The following is a 22,660-nucleotide window of genomic DNA, read 5'->3' as shown; positions in this document are numbered from 1 at the left end:
ACTTTGATTTTTATGTGTTATTTTTCAAATTCTAAGATTTAAACAGATTGTTACTCTCAGAGTGTAAGTGGCCAAAAATGAAAGGCACGCATAAAAAGCAATAAAAATACTAAACAATAAAAAGCACTTTTTGCATTAGTTTTCAAATATAGATCTGACCTAATCATAAATATTAAATAATAATAATATTTAGTGGGGCTCACCATCCTCACTAAATATTGATCATTTGTTTTATAAATTATGAGCATTGGCTCTATAGAAAACAGGAAATAAAGCATTTCCCCTCAAGCCAAGTATTAGAAAATTATATTTGGCGGTGCACAGGAAAAATTGCAAATTTGATTTGAGAATTGCAATTCCAGAATGAAAGTCTTATATCATAAAACTCATGTTTTTTTTTTTTTACTTCAGTGCCTGGGGGATCAAAATTTGTGGTTTTAATAGGTTACAATATGGCAGTTTTTGGTAACAAACATCCTGAGTGTATAAAAATGTGCAGAGCTTATTATTGACCTGCTACAGGTTCTGGTATTAAAATCTCAAATTCTATTGAAAAACCCTAACCCTCTGAGATTAATGTTGTAACAATTAACAGTAAAAATAATAAAAAAGAAAACAAAAAATGAAAAAAAAAAAACCTGCAACATCCCTTATACAACCTGTATGGCTTAGGTATACCAAATTGAACAATGTTTTCACCTATGTGTGCATGTATTTTACTGAAATTATCACTGAAATTATATATACTAGGTGTAAGACTCTCAGAGTAAGACTATTGTAGATGTTTGGTAGAAAACATTTATTTTTGATTGGGGGGAACAGACCCCTCTTTAGTATGAAAAAATAAGAGAGAGGAAAGGTGATGCAGACTGTATATATCATTTATGTGTGTAAACGTTTAGGACCAGATGAGATGCTGATGTGCCTTTATGATCTGGTGCAGAATGTTCTTCTATTCAGATAAAACTAACATAAAATCTCAGTGTACATATCAGGTTCTGCTTAGTCTGCCTTAAAAGAAACATGAAACGAGCATACAACAGATTAGTGGGTTGAGATTTATTAATAATTTTCAGTAAAAAACGTGTTTAAACATGGCTTACAGGTCCACAAATACTTTTTTCTACTTAACAAAGTCATCCTTTTTTTCAAAGTGTACAAATATTTAAACACACAATAAAAAGCCTTCATCTCTTATTAAATTAAATATAAGTTTCAATTTAAGGTCATGAAAAAGAGGCTGAGCGTAATCATAACAGATACGACTGCTTCTTCTTTAATGGACAGTTTCAGCGCGGGTGTGTAATCGCAGCACGATGACAATGATTTGAAATGACTGGTGTGAGATGGCGTGGAAAAACTACCAACCACATAAAAAGTGCACATCCATCCACTGAATTAACTATAAATTCAGGCATAATAGCATGTTTGAAATGTAGTGGGAGGACTGAGACGATGAGGGGGTGAGGACACTCAGACATTTTTGTCAAAAACATTTTGAGCGTGATTTCATGAGTCGTTGTCGGGACATGCAGCCTCTAAAATATGCAATCACAGCTGGGTTGACTTTTTTCAGCTACTGTTGCCGGAGAAAGACAAATTGACTAAAGGGAAATTAATCATGCAGAGAAGGGGAAATAGTGTGGTCAGACAGCTGCAGTTTTATGCTACAGCTATGAGAGTAAAAGAGATGGAAAAAGATCATGCCTTAGCGAGTGTTTTGAACTTATTCAAGTCAAAATAATCTCTTCCATACTATATAAGCCATATTATCCAAAAAAGCAGAGATCAATTGGGCTTCAAGGTATAAAAAGCAAAGGAATAAGACCTGTATTGCATTTAATAAGTAAAAATATCTGCCAATAGAGCAATCAATTTTATCTGAGTGTCTTGAAATGTGACCTCTACATCTAAATGAGTACATCTCAAAGATGCTCAGCGAGTAAATTTAGTTTGCAGCATTGGCAGATATCTGTAATTACTGAAGCAATGAAAGACTTCTATTTTTCTTTTAATTGCCCTGATAAAAGATGTTTAACCAGATTTGTCAAGTTAAAAAAAAGTTTTAAGAAAAGTGTAACCTGATATTTTTAAGTCAAAATAAGACACACTCTTGCTAAGATTCATGCTTCTGCATATGGCTCCAAAAATGATGACAGATTAGTGATTTTTCTGATTAAGACCAAAATGTCGCTGACGATTTGCATCAGCAGCTGTATATCAAAAACAACAGACTGGGAACCAAGAACAATAGGGCTCTAAAAACCAGAGCATGTGGGTGACAGCTTTCCCCGACAAAACGCTGATCAAGCACTAAGGTGCCGCAATCCCTTCCCATGGTCATATGTACAGTTGTAAAAAAAACAAAACAGAGATGACATGAGGATATACAAAAAGAACAAAAATACTCACTCAACACATCACACACACGCTTACTTCATGCAAAACTAGTCATTTTGGGAAGCTACTGGGTACCAGTCAGACACACCCGAGGAGGAGGACAGAGGCGTGATTTAGAGACGATCAGCAGGAGGGAGGAGGTGGTGGGTGTAAACGGAGGTTAATATCAGGGCTACTAGCTACAAGGAGTTAATGAAAGACGCCAAAAACCTCCACCGCAGCTCAGCCCAAGGCCTTGCCTCCACCCACAGCACCAAAAATACCAGCTGCACGATCACAAAGTGGCATTAACCCTTGAGAGAGTCTACCACCCACACCCTCCCATCTCACTCTCCACACCTCAGAGTTCGAAGATGCTCCAGCTCAACAAATGTCACTAAAGTGCTCTCTCTACTTCGTGAGGTCATCCATAAACAAAACAACACATAAAAGTACATTTGCATATATAAAACCTCAAACTCTCAGGCTTCCACCAATAAAATTAGCAAAACAATTAGAAATGTCTTTTTAAAAACACGATAGGATAAGACAACAACGGTTACTTGTGGGACTTCAGTCCAACAAGTGTGTCAAGCTTGATTAAGAGTTCTCTGTGGATGCGAGTGTGTTTTTGTGACATATGGGCCGTAAGAAATTTGCACAGCTGTCAAGGCCAGAGGAGCTCAAATGGTGGAGACAGCTGTCTTAATTTGTGTGAATGTGAGACAAGGAGAGAGAGAGAGAGAAAGAGAGAAAGAGAGCTGGTCCATCTGTGTGTTGGTGTGAAGTTGATCCGTCTTCAGTACTTGGGTACTTTGGTGTAATCCTCCTGGACAACACTCTTGCACAGACACATGGAGAGGATCATCCCGAGGAGCTGGAGGAAACAGAGGTGTTGACTTAAGTTATCAGAGTTTGGAAAACTTACTGTAATACATGTAGATGTCAAAAATCTTTATAAGATTACATATTAAAATCCTGATTAATAACTAAATTTTGATAGTTAATCGTGACTGATAGCCCAATGAGCAATGTCAAGCAGTTTGTATAAGGATCTTGATTTTGGTGTCAAATGCAAACACATGGATTTTATGAGCTCAACATTGTGATTTTTACTATTAAATGAGTATTAAACTGCTGCACAGCGCAGTCTGAAACCACGGCTAAGAAGTAGGAGACAACTTCAAACTGCAAATGCTATAAAATATGGTGTTAAACACAGTTATAAATGAAGAAAGATGCAAGAGCGCATGTACAAAATGACTCAGTGACATCCAGTGATCCCCAGTTAATGCAACAGCATTTTCACTTCCCAGGAACTCACATTTAGTTGTGCTCTCTGAAGAAGTAACCCAGTTAAGGTTAACAAACTGTCCTTTTCACTGCTTTAACTTTGTATTTTGTACTGTCCTTAAATAATGTACTTTACTTCCTGTTTGGATAAAAACCTGTGTTAATTTGAAGAGAATTAGAAACATCTAGTTGGTGAAAAGTAACAACATTTGTAAAAACTCTTTAGAAAGTCAGACATGTCTATGAAAATGCCAAATTGAAACGGTAAAAAAAAAAAAAAAACAGTTTTTGATAACACAAGATGAAGACTGCTTTCGGTATGTCCACTGAGCCATCTAGGACTTTTTAAAAATGAAATGAGACATTATTTTTCAACCCTTTTCTAACCCTAGTCCAGCTGTTGCCTTTCTCTGATAGCTTAAATACAGTGTGGCCAAAATGACAAAATAGCATGCCACTAATGCGATTATAAAAATGTGTTAATCTTGGACCTTAATCATATTGCATTTAATGCGCTAAAGCTGCCAGTCTTAATCTAACACACTGGTTTGCAATGAAATCCAGAGATCCTGTTTACCCTTTTAAAAATGGAATAAAGGGAACAGTGAATTAGCATGCACTGGTTACAGCTACACAAATGTTAAAGCTTGGTTCTCAGGACAAATGGTAGTATTAAATCAGGTGCTAATGATTTATTCCCATAGTGGATGACACAAAAGTCACAGCTGAAAACAGCTGAAAAACAATACAGATATCATCTTTAGGGCGAGTGTATGGGAAAGACAGATACCTCAACAACTGCCACACCGACACAGATTCCCAAAATGACTCCACAGTTGTCCAGGAGCCATTTCTCCACGCTGGTTATACAGCCCTGAGGAAGAAAACAAGAAAGAGAGAGAGGTCAAGAAAGACAGAGAGAGGGGAGCTGCAGGCCGACGAGATGAATGTGTACGTGATCCCAGCCGGACATGAACAAAGCCTTTTCAAAACACAACTTGTTGGCTTTGGACCGAGTCTGTGAGGGGAAGAATAACACGGCCGAGCTAAACTACAGACTGAGAGGAGGAGAGAGGGAAAGGTTTCTGAAACATGCAGACCAAACAGCAGAACAATGGAGCTTTCCTCATGTTTGATCGAATCGCACAGCAGAAATAACACGCCTCAGCTTTTTGTATTCATAGAGCTGATTAAAGTGTGACCACAGTGCCACACCGAGCAGGCAGCCAGAGTTACAGAACACAATCTGACTTATGTAATGAGGAAAGGTGTAACGAATACAGGGACAATGCAGGCTGCAGCTTTGCTCACTCAGCTGCAGTACATTCAAGACTGCTTACGTTCATTGCCTCTTTCTTTAATGCACTTTGGACATAAAAAAACATTAAAAAAGAGAGTTTAGATATATTATTGTGGATGGGATTTTCTTATGTTGAGTTGTTCACATTGTTCTTGATGTGTTTTGTAATTTTGTATGGCTGCTTCTTTAGTGAGAGCTTTCTTATACCGGATATTTTTAATCTCAGCTTAATTGCTGGTAAAATAAAAAAGAAAATTCTAATTAAGCATTTGTTGCTTTTGTACTCAAATTATTTGACGATCATACCTTAATCTGCAGAGTTTTCCCAGAATGCCTCTGGGCATTAGACACAGCTTTGTGAAGTTACTCAGTTGGACAAGTCCCACCAGGGAGTAACCACAATATACTGACGATCCTTAACATGATAGAAGCAGACTTTCTAGTAACGTGTGACCTCAGTTACCATCACTTGTAGTCACTTAAGTTGGCCAAGCTGAGTGGCATAAATGTTCAAGATTAAAGTAAAGAAATAAGGGGAAAATGAAGTGGACGAAGAACACGTAAAAAAATACTTAACCATATTGTTATAAGTTGGATTTAAACATAAGTTTTAAGTCTACAAAAGTTTCCACAGCGTAGTTTAACTTGAACAAGTCGAGTTCACCTAACATAAGTGTACAGGTAAATCTAAATTGGTACAAGTTAAAATGTCTGGGCCCATTTTTAAGTTAAACTCATTAAACTACACAGATAAACTGTTGCCATCCATAGCCATTATGCCACGGATCTCTCTGAGGTAATATCCACAGAATCAACTTTCACAGAAATCACTGGAGGCTAAGGCCACTAGTATAACCAAGGACCTCATACAACCCAACTTCAAAAATCCAGAAATATCCCTTACAGAGTAAATTCAATATTTTAATTTGAGTCAAAATAACAAATGTATTTCCACTATTTAAAAACATTGAAGCAATCAGTTATGATAAATATTTTAGTATTTTCAACTTGTCTCATTTAACAGTGTGTTGTTTATCTATCTACTGCACATTTATTACACAGCTATGGGTTTCACACTATGATGTTTTATATGCACATGATGGTTTGATAACATCTATCTTTGCTGAATGTTTATAAAACTCTTAACATGTAATCTGTAACATTTTTCTTTTATATGCAAATAGTGTATATATGATTCCTGTGCTCTTTCATTTACTTTATGCTCACCTAAAACAGGTATTTCACTTTCAGTAGGGTCTCCAGTACTAACTAATCTCCCATCTCGGCAAAGATAAAGCATAATATGACTCACAGACATTCAAGGACTTTCTGCTTGTTCAAAATATTGAAGCACCCAGTTATTCTTACATGTTGCAACTGCAAGTCTGACCTCACTGAATTAGAAAACGTAAAAATGTTTGAGGTAGTGCTAAACTCTGTGTTTTCACTAAAAAGAACAACACCAGCTTAATGAAATCTACTGTAATGAATACAGATGTCCCATTATAAGGTACAAAAGTGAACAAAACCATCACTAACAAGATTAAAAAGGACTAGTTGAACAAGGAAAACGAAAGTAACAGCAAACCTAAACCACACATTACACACAGTGTTTGCAGCATTGTGTGCCCACAAGCAGCTTTGTTTAAAGTAACGGTGGGCACGCCCTTGCCTGCTGGATCTGTTTCTGAGTAGCTGGAGGTGAGAGATCACAAGATTATGGGAGGACTACGAATTCAAAACTGGCATCATAAACAACCAGGTTCAACTTGAGAGTAACATGCCAACAACAGATTGCTTGGCCTTTCTGAGGCTGATTTGCTGTTTACTTTGATACTATTCAGACTCCATATACTCTGTACAGGCCGAGTACATGGAGGTAAAGTTCCTCAAGGAAGTTTAAAGTCACATCTAAAATTTCTGAATAAATCATGTTTGACTATTAACTAAAATTAAAACACTAGCAGCAAAGTGAAAACCTGCACTAGTGATAGAAGTCCTTTCTCAAACCAGAATACAGTTGGTTTAGCACTTTGAGGCTGTGTGTCAAAGCTGCAGCTGCTCTGAACAGCAGTTTCACACACAGCCTGAGTGAGAGAGAAACTACATAAATCGTGAACCCATGAGGGATCTCTGCAGATTTCACAACCACTCACAGCATTATGTCTCTCTAAAACAAAACAGCTTTTGGATTCATCAGTACATTCACGACTGTGAAAGGAATTTCACCTTCAATGTGCAGACAGAGTAACAGATTTTAGGTTCATGTACCGTTTCATGGATGGGCAGGTCTGAAGACATGTGCTCACACAGGCCCACTGGCTGGATTGTCACGCCAGGCAGAGACTCATTACGACAGGAACATGAATAGAGGTTCTTGGAGCTGTTCTTGATCAGATTGTTCTCCGACCAGTTTCCTGGACCAGTCCATCCACAGCACTTCATCTGGTATGAAAGAGAGAGGATGTTAGAGAAATTAAAAAGACGATAAGAAAGAACGAACACAGGACGGAGTCAAAGAAACACAAGAAAGATGACAGACAAAACATGAGGATGCAGGAGTAATGAGAAAATCTATTGGTTAAGTAAGGGAGCATTTTGTTTTGTGATGTGGAGGTCGATCTCCACTTGGATGGTGTTGTAGGTGAAAGGACTTGGCATGGAAGGGAAATTTCAGGAGGAAGCAGATAAAAAAGTAAACACATCCATCTGATAACAGCATGAAACAATCAGACTCAAGATTACTTCAGACTTGTTTTGATTTGCAACAAGCGGATTAGATTAATGCTTAGTAGCTCTAAAAGCACAAAACTAAAACATTCTATACCCCTTAAGGTCAGATTCAGGGTCTGATTGTAAATAGTTCTGGTTTTATGTGCCGAGATCCTGACATAACCTTCTGCTGTATACAATTGAAAAAAGTCAAACACAACATGTTCATCTGCTAAATTCAACTGTTTTCCTTACACACAAATTTAAAAATTTCATTAAAATTAAAAAAGGGTTCATGGATTCATATCTGAAATTACTGAAAAAAAACTTTTCTAAAATACATTTTAGATTTTCTAAATAACTGTGTTGTTTCTGCCTCACTAACCAACTGAATCAATCTTAGCTTTGTGAAGCTGTGACTTTCAGATTTAGTGACAGGTTATAGCTCCATTTTGTTTGTTCAGGCTCATGTAGGCACAAGTCAAACCATGTTTTTAAAAAAGAAAATATAATTTCTGTCTTTTTCGAAGCCTTAAAATTAAGGTATAAAGACTGTGGGTGGATTTCATCACGGCAGCACCTCTGCTGGGGGTTTCTGGAGAAGCTGAAGGCCAGCTCAGAAGACACAAATTTTTGGGTCTTTAACGTTTGCACCATTTTAGATTATATCATGAAAATCTTGTTCTTACTTGTTCTGAGTAGGATAATATGGACCGGAAATCCTTCAGATAAAACTTCAGGTATGAATGTGATAAGGTAAAGAAAATCAGCCAAATTAACTCAGCTAATACATACAGTTTCACTATAAGTGCACATAAGCTCTCCAGAGGGAGGAAAGGTAGGAACTCACTCTAGTAAATGATGTTACGAAGACAAAGAGCAAAGAGTCTCTTATTGGTAGGTATCAAGATTCACATCATTGACGCTGGGTCAGGGTGTCAAACTAGACGAAAATGCAAAAAAAATAAAAAATAAAATAAAATTCTGGCGTGCAAGTGTTGTTGAGCTGTGGTTGTGAGGCTTCTTGGACGCATTGTTAATTATGGCACACAACAAGAGTGTTAATCTTTCCCAACACTCACATTTGGGCATGCTGCTTGACAGTGAGTTACATCAAGGCAGTCATGCCAAAATGTGGCTGAATTTGTGTAGTTTGACAGATTTAGGCTCACAGCTAGAGCTAACTGTGAGCCTAAATCCTTGGGAAACATTTTGGATGGATTGTTAAACAGAATTCATTTTAATGAGATAAAAACAAGTTAGGAAATCTGTGTGCATTAGGAAGGCAAGAGTCTTTAGACGGGGACTTTAGAGCACCATAATACAGAAAAGCATGAAAGTTGTGATGCAAGCACATAAGTTGTAATGATGTCATATGTGATGTCTAACATACAGCAAGCTTTGGTGGTTTTTCTATGTCTCCTGGGTGTGGTTTATATATAAGCCATTTTAAGGCTTCAACCACACCCTCAAACAGATGTCTTTGTATTTTCATGTACTTCGAGGCATTAATGCTTTGTTTTTACCTCCTCAAAGCACTTTGAATTCCTTTTAATAAATGCATTTCATCTGAATTACTTAAGAATAAAAAAGTACATAGAAGGAAAGCCTCATGCAAATAGGTAGTTTTCCTGTTCTTCCAATGCAAACACCAGAATTATTTACTTTGATACAATTCTAGTTAATCTTTTGTAATATTTTCAACAGTTTCAATACCGCAGCAAAAACATCCTGGGCACTAAGTTCTGGATAATTTTTTACTTCCATTGACAAAACTGCAGACAAACTCCTACACGCTGTCTAAACTGAGCAAAACACTAGCAACTTTCTTATGTAAGTTTTGCCAATGTTTTGTGCAATTTAGTCACTATGAAGGAGTTTGTCTGCACTTATTGATGGAGTCATTCATTTTTTACATGCCCTTCTTAATCTCAAATTACAGCTTGATTTTTCTAAGATAATTGATACTATTGAGAATTTCATCATTTTAAGGTATGTGTTATCATAAAGTATCAAAGTGTCAACATTTTTACAACTTCCCTCTGACACTAAAATAAAATATGCATACAGTTGAAGGGTTAAAAGCTAAATTCACACTGGAGACACCAATCCTGAAAATAAAAACACTCATGTCACTGTAAGAGTCACTTCAGATAACAGCCTGAAAGTACATCCTGCTCATGTCCATGCATGTATGTTTAGTATCATTGACTCTCATGACAGTCCTGCTGTGTTGAATGCCACCACTGTCATGCTATCAGAACACACGTTATTCATGTGTTCGGTTGATATATCATGATTGACTGTGCAGTGAGAAAATTAGTTGTATGTTGATGCATAGTTTGTTATATCACCGTTCTCTGAATGTAGTCCCAGGTGTGCTCTGTGGTCCTGTTCTCGCCTGTATAGTTGATGATCATGCCCTTTATGATGTTGGACATCTCATATTTCAACTGTAAGAGAAAACAAAAACTCATTGGATGTTGAACATTTGTTTAGCACGCAAACACAGTAGAAAGCTGAGCATAAATAGCACTCACGTAAAAAGATTGTCTTCATAAAATAAGCAAAGAAGATAGAAAATACAGCACTAAGAAATAAAGATTCCCTGTTGCACTAAACACTTTTAATATATTGGGTCACCATAAGAATCTTGTGTTTCTTAGGGAAATGCTTTAAATGGTACTATCCTGTGATGTGTGGTACTGTCCTGTGTCATGCTGGGCTGAAACATTGCACAAATACAGAAAAGCAGCAGCATGTCTCTGTGTTTATTGGTCTTACAACCACAGAGCGGCTGCAGTGATGCTTCTTAAGAGCTCTGCTGTAGATGAGTGAGAGGCTCACCCTATTCTGGGAAAGGGCACCACCCTGCTGTGTGGTGAGCCTTAAACACAGGCTGCACCGTACATACACACATGAGCATACAAAGATATGCTGCAGGGCTAACGGCTGAAAGAGCAACTGCAGTCTCCACCTATCCTGAAACCTATTAGTGTGTTATTATCAAGGGAAAGGGTTTCTATAGTCCTGGGAGGGAATGATAATTTCCAGGGCATCAAGCCGGTCCTGGATTTCAGTGTTTCAAAACATAATACAACCTCCACAAACACGCACGGCTACTTCTATTGTTTAAGCTACTTTTTAAAAAATTCCTGCTATGACCCCAGATTATGTGGAAAGGATTTCACAGAAGTGAAGTCTACCTTTGGTTTGTGTAAGTCTCCAGTAAAGATGCAACGTATGGGCAAATTAAAACTATTCAAAAAAATACATTAATTCCAACTTCAGGCTTATTTTTTAAACCAGCAGAGCTGGTGTTAGTATCTCTTGTTTGTCATCTACTATACATAACTATATCATCTAAACATTAAAGAACAGGGCTGTAAAAATCATGCTTTAATTTCAATTAAGTACACAATTATAATGTGCAAAAATCACCACAAATTATTCTATGTGGTTCATACAACTCTGGCTTTGTAAACTTGCTGAAAACTTGAATAGACTTTATTTGTAATTATTATGCATCCAGATTAACACCATCAGGGATTGATGACAGACAACTTCCCTCAATTTCTCCTCCTTTTATGCCTGTGTGCCTCAAGACAGACATACACATAGACACAGTCACCCACACAGTCATGCAAGGGAAGGCCAAGCTTTGTGCAATCACCAGCCACTTAATTAGGTACACCTGTTTGATTGCTTATTAAGACAAATAGCTAATCAGTCAATCACATGACAGCAACTCAATGTATTTATTCATGTAGATGTGGTCAAGACGACTTGTTGAAGTTCAAACCGAGCATCAGAATGGGGAAGAAAAAGAATTTAAGTTACTTTGACTGTGGCGTGGTTGTTGGTGCCAGACATTCTGGTATGAGTATTTCAAAAACTGCTGATCTGCTGGGATTTTCACACACAACCATCTCTAAGGTTTACAGAGAATGGTCTGAAAAAGGGAAAAAAATCCAGTGAGCTGCAGTTGTGTGGACGAAAATGCCTTGTTGATGTCAAAGGTCAGAGGAGAAAGGGCAGACTGAACAATATTAAGGTCTGCAGATCAGATCAAATCACCAGATCACCAGATCTCAATCCAACAGAGCACCTTTGGGACGTGGTCGAATGGGAGATTTGCATCATGGATGTGCAGCCGACAAAGAATCAAGGCAGATCTGAAGGCCAAAGGGGGTCCAACCCAGTACTAGCATGGTGTACCTAATAAAGTGGCTGGTCTATATTAGAGTTTATATTAGTGTATATATATTTAAACCCACAGGGTTGTCACTGTGTGGTTTAACGTGTCCTGTTTAACTTGTTCTCTAACTGTTTCTGCTCTTCTGAATGTAGACGACTAAAGTGTTTCTCAGGGGCGTATATTTGTTTATTTATTTATTTACCTGTCTGTCTGTCAAAGGACTTAAGCTCCAGTGCAGTAAGGTGTTTTCTTTCACACAAGTCTGCACCTAAACTTTTGAGTACAGACAAAAACACGTTTAATCTCCTTGGAGGAGCCAGGGATCCCGTCAGTAGGGGGCACTGTTTCATCAAAGACCTTAGTGCACAGTGATTTCTGTTCCTTGGGTAATCATTACTGTCTGGTTGTGATAGTGTTAAACGTCATCATGTAATTGGTGTTTGACTGCAGCTTTAGCTACTCTTGTTTACCACAGATTTGTTTTCCTTTTCCTTCTGACACAAAAACACCCACAGGGGAACTGAGATGTCGATGGAAATTTCTGTTTAGAAGCCTACTTTTAACTTCCTCTCTTCAAGCTGCACATCTCCTTCAGTCCACCTGCTTCATTTTTCTTTTTCAACATCTGACATCCTGTCACTGTTTAGGTGCAAAATTGTGTTTCTTCACAGGATGCAGGGGCTCCCTAGTAGGTTTAGCCAAATAAAACCCTTTGTAGCTGTCATAGTAACAGTACTATTAATAGTAATAGTGGGTCAAACTGCAGGAGGAAGAGGGAAGAAAAAGGAGGGTTTATTAGTGGAAAAAGATAAAATTAGGACAAAGAGTGAAAAGGGGAAAACTGAAGAGATACTGGAAAACATTATAAGGAAGTGAAACTATGAAATACAGAAGACAAAACTGCTTTAGGTGTCTTACCCGATCCCTTTGGAAGTAAATAAGAACTCCAGCTGTGACCTGAGCGATGAGGATGAGCAGGAGGCAGGTGAAATACTGTAAGGGATCAAGGAGAACATCGCTTTAGCAAAATATTTGTAAAACTGACTAAACAGCAGGAAATGATTCACCTCAAATAAGGAATGACAGTAAATTTAAATAATAAAACTTTTATTTTGAAGCACTGCAATGAAATTGGCATCAAATTATGAATATTAAATATTAAAACAGGTTGAAAGAAGATGCATACATTGGTAAATCTAACAAGAATCAGCTTCTCTTTCTGCTATCTCACGGTCGCTTTAAGCTCTTTGTTTCACTGTTTGACTCACAGCTTTTTTTTGGTTCAACTTCACTGTGCCATTATTAGTCACAACAGCCAGCTGCATCCATATAAAGTGTAAAGTATAGGACTTTCATTTAAAATTTTAATCACTCTGTTTTGTTATATATCTTCAGCCATTTGAGACTACTCCAGCCTCATGTCTGCTTTCCCTTAAGAGTGAAGGTTGTATGCGTGTGGGATGGGGGGATTTCCTCCACCAGCTGGTTACTGTCATAGAGAGAAGTAGGTCACAGCAGCTCTTCAGTTAACCCCTAGCAGGTTTAACATTGTAGGGGTCACACACCCCTCAGGACTCCCGTTGTACCCCCCCAGCAGTTCACACGCTTTACCCCTGACAAACCCTTGACTCCCCACACCTCCTCCCCTCTGCAAATCCACACATGCTGCGAGAACCTGACCAACGAATATGTAGACATGAGAGAGGGCTTACCCAAGCATGTCAAACAGGTGAATCAAGGCCGAATCATAACATTTTACGTTTAACTTGATTTCTGTTATTACAGAGTCAAATACTACTGAGAGTGTTTCATTTTGACTCAAAAAATTCAACTCTAAGAAATCAGATAATCTAAAATAATGAGACATTCACCTGACAAGTCCAGATAAACATCTTGTTCAAAGACGTTACAAGCAGAAAATATAAGACCTGAATTGTTTGCAACTGATCAAACTAACAGCAAATGCAGCATAAAAAGTGTACTTAAGTTTATTGAAGTCAGATGTAGATATAGAGGATCTTTTATACCCTCAGCAATCAGACTATATAATTCTTCCATAAACAAATGAGACTCCAGACAAATGAATTTCCCTTCGGGGATAAATAGTTATTATTGTATTGTATTGTATTGTATTGTATGTAATTCCCTGTCTTAAATGTAATTTTTAATCTCACTAAACATCACGTTCATTTTCTTGCTGTATTGGCAGCGAGTTTTAATCATTGTAAACAAAATACCTTCGAAATATTCTACAAAGTGTAAAGGCTGGAAACATTCAATCTGATTTTTATTTTTAACACAAGAATCAATCTAGGGCCTCATTCTATTTATAATCTATCTGTAAGAGATTGTAAAGTCCATCTTTATGTGGATACTGCTATTTTAAATGGCTCTGCTGATTAAGTACAGCTTACTGCAGAGAAGCTACTTGCTCTTAACCCTTCAGAGTGCATTTACTAGTCCATAACTTTTTCTCAATGCAAGCAAAACAAAAAAAAAAGGTGTTTAAATATCTTGTTTTGGTATTTGGCTGGATTAATCATTTACAAGTAAGCACCATATCAAAAAACTTACTGGCAAACTTCTGCAGAAATTCAGGTTCCTCTACAGAATAACAGATCTGATTTCCCTCCTTACTGAAGAAGTATAGCTGAAGAAATATTCCTGTCTGTGAGGGATATTGGTGATATTTTTTATAGACAAGCACCTTGCTCCATGCTCAAAGCTATAGACTCACTTCATCTCTCTGCTCTTATATTCATAACTGGAGATTCCTGTAACACTGTGTAGAGCAGCTGACTGGTCTACTCTGGCACAGAAGCATGATAAACACTTGTATCTTTAAATCCCTGATTTCACATTTACCATCTTAAAAACCTATGCGAAATTAGACGACTTGACCTTAACAAATGCACTCAGCTGACTGCTGCTGTACCTGTGAACAGGTAAGCCAGAGAAAACCCAGAGAATGGGCCCTCCTAAGTTATAATCTATTGATATCAGCACAAGTGTGTTGGATCTCTAGCATTGGTGCTAGCAGCTTTGCTAACAGTTACCTCATTTTGGAGCTGAAAAGGGTGTTGGGCTAATATTGGTTCTGGATGCTGAAATTCTTTAATTTGTGACACATTTAAACCCCTTTTAGCCACTTTTTCCATCCATCTTGCCACTATCATTTGCCACTTTTCATCAATTTTGTGCACTTTTGACCTTTTTTCTCCCTCATTACGCTTATTTTAACACCTTTTCGTCACTTTTCCCTCCAATTTTTAAAATTCCATCCACTACTGTTTCCACTAATTTTAGCCACTTTAAACCTGTATTTGTCACTATTTAAAAATTCTTTTCTCCACTTTTTCTGGCCATTTTTGCCACTTTCTAATTTTCAATTGCCTCGGTTAACCTATTATTGCCACTTTTAATGATTTTTTCCACTTTTTTTGATCGTATTTCACAAACTCTACTGCCCTTCCACCTATTGTTGTCTCTGTTTACCTATTTTTTTCTGCCGCTGTTAACCCTTTTCCACCGCTTTTTATGCCTAATTTTGCTAATTCTAACCACATTTCACTATTTGTTGCGCTCTATATTAACACTTAAAACCCATTTTTGCCACTTTGTGCCTATTTTTTGTATCTGTTATCTAATGATTGCCACTTTTTGTTTGTTATATGAAAAGAGGTTAATATTTTGAAGGAGGCCAGTCACAAAAAAACAATTGTTGCTTTGATAGGAGTGTTTTTATTCAGGTAAAAAAAAAGGTATGGCCATCACAGCTTAACATTAAAATTAGGGGTGCACCGATCGATCGGCCAAAATTGGTATCGGCACCGATTTCCTTAATTTTAGGAGATCAGCGATCGGCCAATCCTTGTAAATAAGATCGGTGGATAAGATCGGTTTCATATGCCTCTACCTACTAAAATGTGAAAAATGAAAGACTAAAGGAACTGATATAATTTAGTAGTTTGGACAGCAATGCTTTAAACTTTTCATTTATATTTGAGAGAACTACCTCATGTGCAGTTAAAACAACAAGTTTGTATTGTTTCATGGGTATTGTTCAATGTTATTCAATAAAATAAGATTGGAACATTGAAGGTGTGTGCGGTCAGTTATGAAAAAAAAATTGGTACCGGACATAATCGGAATCGGCAGGTCAGGCTTTTTTAAAGATTGGTGATCGGTGATCGGCCAGAAAATTGCAATCGGTGCACCCCTAATTTAAATTGACCATGATTTTGCTGACCTCCATGGGTCCCCCATTTGGCTGGGCCCCAAAAAGCTCTCCCCTTTATCCCCCCTTATGGGTGCCTGTGGATTCACTCTGAAATTGGAAAATCTCCTTTTTAGCTCTCAAAATGTCAAAATGTGAACAGATTTACAACAGAGTGTCAAGATTAGCACTCTTGCCTCTCTCTTAAAACAATAATCTCAGACCACTTCATCACAGGGTGCAGTTGTTTTTTATTGAGTATCATCCTTTCTTTGATTGTTTTAATTTTGCATTTATGTTTCATTATAAATAAGAGAAACCTCAGTGATTTTCAAGATTTAAATAAATGTTAAATAAGGAAACAGATAAATCGATAGGTAAATACTCAGGACTTAGTTTAGGCTTGCAGCATCTTGAAGCAAGATAATTTATTTGGTTTTAACTGGTAAATATGGATTATATTACATATATTTATATATTTTTGCCCAGCAACAAGACAAATACTCTTCTTAAGAGCTAAGTTTTTGCAGTGTTGGAACACTGCGTCTTAATTAGAGACTCAAGCCTATGAATTTCTCTGTCATATGACTGCCTGTGGTCAGATGTTAGATGAAAAATGAGGCTTTCCTTGCTAGTTTATTTTTAACCTTTCTTATCTAGCTGGTTAACCCGATGTGTGCCTCCTAGAAAACACAACCAAGCTGTAGCATGTTCAAGTTATGCTCACCAGACCCAGAAGACAGCGGATTTCGTAGATTGCTCCTATGCAGCCGAAGAAGCCCATGGCCATGGATAGGGAGCCCACTCCGATGAGGATGTAGGAGGCCACTTGTACCGTGTGTGATGATTCCTCTGGAGAAAAAAGACGTAAAATGACATGAAGAACACAGGAAGAGTTCAATGTACAGCAACATTTTTGGTTGAATTAAAGTTGAAATATTAGATCAGCTCTCAAAAGCACAGAGAAACATGATATAGGTGATAAAAAGAGGGGTAGGATTCTGATCTCAGCTCTGGTATGCTTTCTATAACAATAGTTACTGTGCTTACAGACAAAAACAGTGCCTTCACATGCCAAACTATTATCTATTAGCAAGCCAGAAGTGATTCACGGTGCCTTCTCTGAATTCATTGTAGTGCTTTCTTTTCCCACAAAAGATTATCTTAATAAGCCACCAGAGAGAGTGGGACCGAGACAAGCCAATGTGCAGTGAGCTTAATTGATTTCCCTCTTTGGAATGTGGAGTGGGAGAGCTCCAGTAGGCGAAGGAGGAGGAGGAGAGGAGGGACTGAAATGGAAAATTGAAGGGTTGGAGAGGAGATAAACTGGAGCCATTATGTGGCTGGGAGTTATCTGGAGCAGGAGGAGCTCGGTCTGCAGATGAAGCCAGACTCTGAGCTCTGTGAAATGGCTCCAGCTCTTAAAGATTCCCGGGCAAAGCATGAAGCAGCCAGAGCTATCAGATAACTCCGACCCATCCATTCTGGGAGGACACAGCAGCTCCTCCACAACTGCTCACTGAATATAATGCATGCTGCTTCTTGGCTTGCTAACTGAGGGGAGCTCATACTGTACGTACTGTAGTTATTTCCATATGATTTGATTATGTTAGCTACTGATATAATCATCATGTAAAGACAGAACCCTGCAGAGGCACAGAGAATATCAGTATCACACACACTGTGAATATTCTCTTAAACAGTGTTAATTTTGGCAGCTATTTTTAATTTTAGTCTTAGTTTTAGTCTTTAATTGAAATGCATTTTAGTTTTAGTCACATTTTAGTCATCTCTATTCTTTTAAGTTTTTGTCTAGTTTTAGTCAACGAAAAATCAAAACATATTAGTCTAGTTTTAGTCCATCAAAAGTCCTCACATTTTAGTCTTTACTTTTAGTCCAAACATTTATTTTCTTGCCTTAATCTGGTACCAAATCATAGTAGTGTGTTCTATGCACTCTGCTAAACCTGGGGTCCCTGCTTTCTACAGCCAAGACGCAGAATAGCTACCGCTGCACTTTTTTTGGACAGATTTACCCACAGTGGGGAAATATCATGGATTTTAAATGTCTGACAAAAAATAAATTACATTTTAGTCTAGTTTAGTTTATCTATTTTTGTTAGTCTTAGTCTAGTTTTTGTGATGGAAAAAAAGGCTGTCGATGAACATTTTTAGTCATAGTTTTAGTTCACAAAATTAACACTGCTCTCAAAGTGTAATCTGCTGCTACTTGCAACATATAGAACACTTCCTGATGTAGCACCACCTCACTTTCCTGACCTCCTCAGTCTTAATATACCATATCACGTACGCACATAATCACAGGATGCAGGCGGTTTCATTATCCCAAAGAATAATAAGGGCTGCAGAGAATTTTCCAAGCATGCCCTTTTCTATGAGATAAAACCCAACACCATGACAAACAAAAAAACAAACAAGACATTAAAATGAAGACTAAAAACTCAGTAAATCACTTAAACAATCCCGCAGATATTAAACAATACTAGGGTTGGCATCTTCCAGTTGATTGGTTGGCTGATGAGCTGTCATCCAAGCAAGATCCAGATGGTTGGACAATTGCAGGGTGAGGGTCGGGGGGGGGGGGGGGGGGGTGGAAGCGCACTGTGCAAGAAACAGAGGAGTGGAGTGATGGAATATCCAGGTAGAGAAATGGACGCAAACACAGGAGAAAATTATATTTTCTGATTGTTTCACAGTAGTTCTGCTCCGAAGAACTTGGAAAAAACACATCTTGAACTATACACAAAGATTCAGGATTTTGTTTGGATTAAAGGGGCGCTGGGAATGCACTGCTCCTCTCTCTGTCACAGACAGTTATGTCTCCTAACTTTAAAAGGTCAAAGTAATCCAAAATAATGGGAAAGGAAATACACTGGTCATTACGCATAATGGCAGTGCAGCTTGTTTACATGTTTAGCAATTCATCGGTGATCAAACTACCTATTGAGGAGTTTACTCTGGCAGTCAGCTGATAAAAAGTTGGGCCCATTTCTACCACTTAAAATCAGCCATATCAGACCACTGCAAATGGAAAATCACATCATGGACCAGGAAAACGCCACGGTTAGTCCTCCAGAGAGAAACCAATACTATTGTTTGATAAGGGAAGTCATCAAGATTTGGAAATGAGCCCGCAGGATTATGAAGCAGAATAAGGGAGTTTAACTGTTGCCCCACACCTGGGATACTGTCCTGAATGAGCAACAAGACAGCAGGGGGCGGGGTCATCCTGCAAAACAAGACAGGACCACCAAACCTGTGTAAGATCAGCTGATACAACACGTCACAGCAGCATCACTTGACTCATCTGAGGAAGACTGCAGGAAATTAGCAGAAACATGTCAATGTAAACAAAACTATACTTGTCTATTAATAAGAAATCAGAAAAAATAAAACAAATTTAGTGAATTTTTAGAGAGAAATCAAATGGTAATGTGACAAAGTGTGGTTGTAACAAGGGCCTGCTCACAGGAAAAAAATAAAGCAGTGAGAATTTCAAATATACCATACAGACTGGCTTTTTAGCTTGCTTTTCTTTGAGCTTAGCTAAGAGAACAACCCCATCTGCATAACCATGTTTAGCTTAGCTTCCCTCTGGTCAGCCTCTGCTTAAAGGGGCCACACTGACTGGCCTCTCCTGTAGCTAAAGTAATTCCTACTGAGAATGCGGTCTGGATCTGACCTCTTTGTAAAGTGTCTTGAGATAACTTTGGTTATGAATTGCTGCTATACAAATAAAAAAAAACAGTTGATTGATACTAACAAGCAGGTCATACAACATACAACAATCTAAGTGTCTTCATTCCAGTTAACAGCTTGCTACTCCTAAGAGTAGAGCAAAACACTAAAGACACATTTTTAAACCTGTAACTGTAGCTTGACTTTACAAAGCTTGCACAAGATAATATATTTCATCTATGGAAGATATGTGAAACTTGTAAGTGAATGTCTGAAAAAGGGCTTTGTCATGATGTTGATATAAAGAATTAGATTTTGTTGTAATGTATCTTGCCAAGACGTCCTTTGCTATTTACATTTTCATTGCTGTGTATGTGTTATTTTTACCTCTGAAATGCTGAATCTGAAAAAAAAATTCACCTATTTTGGAAACCTTGAACCTTGTTCAAGGTTAATAAATTACTAATAATTAATGATAAATTATTTATCAAGATAGTTTAGTGTCAGGATTAGCTGCTTTTCTGTTTTATATGACACTAAGATATAAAATATAGCTGAGGATTAGTTTTGGAAAACATGTATTTTACACTTGCTTTGCAAATAGCTGTTAGCTACTTCAAATCCACATATTTACTTATTACAGAGACACTAAACACACACGGTCATTACATGCGTGTACACACCGAGACTACATGTGTTACCAGAGCAGCGCATGTTGTGGTGGTTTGACAATAATTGAAAGCTTAAAGTACTTTGGTCAACATATGCAGAGAGCTTATGTGGCTGCAAGGTAGCATTTAAAGGGAGGCTGATGAGTGTACTGTATGTATGTACTAAATCCAGCACTGTGTTAAAGGGAGTTATTTCAGTCTGAGTCACACACATTAACACACACATACACAGACTCAACTCCAAGCAACAGATGTCTCCAAAAACATGAATTAAACGCAGCATACAGGAAGATGCACAGAGCATAGTTACTTCAAACAGTGTGACGAAAACAGACAGTAAACAGGGCTATGAATGAACCAACACAAGCAAGAGATTGCTAAACAGCTTTTAAATGGCGCAAGAGACTAATATCTAGCAAAGACAAAGCAGTGACATGTGTCTGTGTAAACCTATGATTGCATGCTGCATCCTGCTTTGGCTTCCTTACTAATAAAAAGCCTTGTCACTGCAGTAGAACTATCTGAGCAATATTATAGCGTCTACGGATGTCAGAATTGTAGTTTTTCCCCCCAGCAGGTCATAAGACAGCATCCTGTGATTATTAACTGTGGTAAGCATAGCTGGGACTGATGTTTTTGTGAGGTTTCCACTGATTTAATGAACGCTTATAAAAACATACACCCTGGACTTAAAGGAAACAGCATGCAACACTAACAAAAACTTTTAAATAGCTTTTCTATAGTTTCATGTTTCCAATATTCTAAGCTTTTACAGTAACATATCTTATCTTTGGACTGATCATTTCCTCTTAAATCAGTCTGTGACTTACAATAAAAGTAGGGCTGACTGATGATAGGAAATATCATTACCATGGTTATTTCAGTACTATTAAACATAGCTAATTACTCTCTGATTTTATAACATCGCATACATTTAATTACACTTACTTAATCACATCTACTGAATTGCACACTCTTAAGACTTATATATTCAGAACACTTAGACAAACAAACAATCAATTAAATAATTACATTAACTATGTTTTTGAGATAGTGATGATGTACTTTTGTGGTCAAAATCCAACAATATTTGTAGAATCATGGAGTATTGAACAGTTTCTTTAGCTCTGGGTTGCCGGTGTTTATTGATAGTATGTCTTTGGCTAGCATGAGTACAATACATTGCCACACAATACAAGATAATTCAGCTGAAAGTCAGAACAATTATCAGCCAAACATCTGATGGTTCTAAAGATTATCTTGAATTATTTTCCTATGTTGTGCTGAGTGATCTTTCCCTCCCTGATTTGCTCGCAAGATGATCAGATCTGCTCTGATTTGAGATTGTAAACATTAAACTTGTTTCGTATTTACGACCAGTTGTGTGGGGTAACACTAAGGACAACCAAGCAGGCATGAGCAGGATTGTTACATGGAACAACAGCCAGTCTGATAGAAAATTAACCAAAGGAATCACAACAAACACAGCCATGGCAACGATATCAAACCCCTCTTATTAGTCAAAAGTCTGAGAAAGTGGTCTCAAATCAAATTTTACATTATTTGTCTTCAAATCATCTTTCTGAGTCTCTTCAGTCAGCATTTAGGGCACATCCCTCCACCGAAACAGCGCTTAAAAAGGTGGTGATTGATTTGTTATTGGCTGTTGACTTAGAGCCAGCATCTGCTTCATTGTTGTAGATCCTGGTTCTGCTTTCAGCACAGTGGGCCCCTGTATTTAACTGGACAGAGATAAGAAATATTTTGACATCTCAGGTCAGGTGCTCCAGTGGTTGAGGTCTTTCCTGTCAGAGAGATCTATACAACAATGTGTTCTCTGGTCCCTGTGCCCTAGGCATGGGGTGCTACAGGGGTCTGCACAGGGTCCTTTGTTGTTCTCAGTGGCACCTTTGGGTCAAATTCTACGCTCATATGGAATTGCTTTTCACTGGTGTGCAGATGACTTACAATTGTGTATGCCAGTAGTCCTGCAAAGTGGGTCTGAAACAAATAAACTTGAGGTCTGTCTAGTTGCAGTTTGTAGCAAATTCCCTAAACTCTCCTAAGACAGAAATGATGGTTATTTGACCAGCTAGACTTATTCATCTTTGATAATTTCACTCTATTTTTGGGCCTCTGTGTAATTCATTGCAAAGACAGAGTTAAAGAGATATTTCAGTATTTTTGAAGTT

The 22,660-nt window shown here is 37.7% G+C and overlaps 1 protein-coding gene across 1 annotated transcript in view; it reads right to left on the bottom strand.

The window, feature by feature from the left end:
• Positions 1 to 1,014: 1,014 nt before the first annotated feature.
• The window catches only part of cd82b (CD82 molecule b), a 38,395-nt gene continuing 16,749 nt past the window's right edge, over positions 1,015 to 22,660 (bottom strand). The window contains exons 4-9 of the mRNA XM_041795410.1: positions 16,826 to 16,950; positions 12,801 to 12,875; positions 10,039 to 10,137; positions 7,244 to 7,417; positions 4,463 to 4,546; positions 1,015 to 3,256 (exon numbers count right to left, since the gene is read on the bottom strand). Coding sequence (XP_041651344.1) covers positions 3,179 to 3,256; positions 4,463 to 4,546; positions 7,244 to 7,417; positions 10,039 to 10,137; positions 12,801 to 12,875; positions 16,826 to 16,950 — 635 coding nt within the window. The 3' untranslated portion in view covers positions 1,015 to 3,178. The remainder of the gene's footprint in view (positions 3,257 to 4,462; positions 4,547 to 7,243; positions 7,418 to 10,038; positions 10,138 to 12,800; positions 12,876 to 16,825; positions 16,951 to 22,660) is intronic.

Source organism: Cheilinus undulatus, linkage group 9 (genome assembly GCF_018320785.1).
Source record: "Cheilinus undulatus linkage group 9, ASM1832078v1, whole genome shotgun sequence".
Taxonomy (NCBI): Eukaryota; Metazoa; Chordata; class Actinopteri; order Labriformes; family Labridae; genus Cheilinus; species Cheilinus undulatus.
The sequence above is the reverse complement of the archived record's forward strand: the minus strand, read 5'-3'. Positions and strand labels throughout refer to the sequence as shown.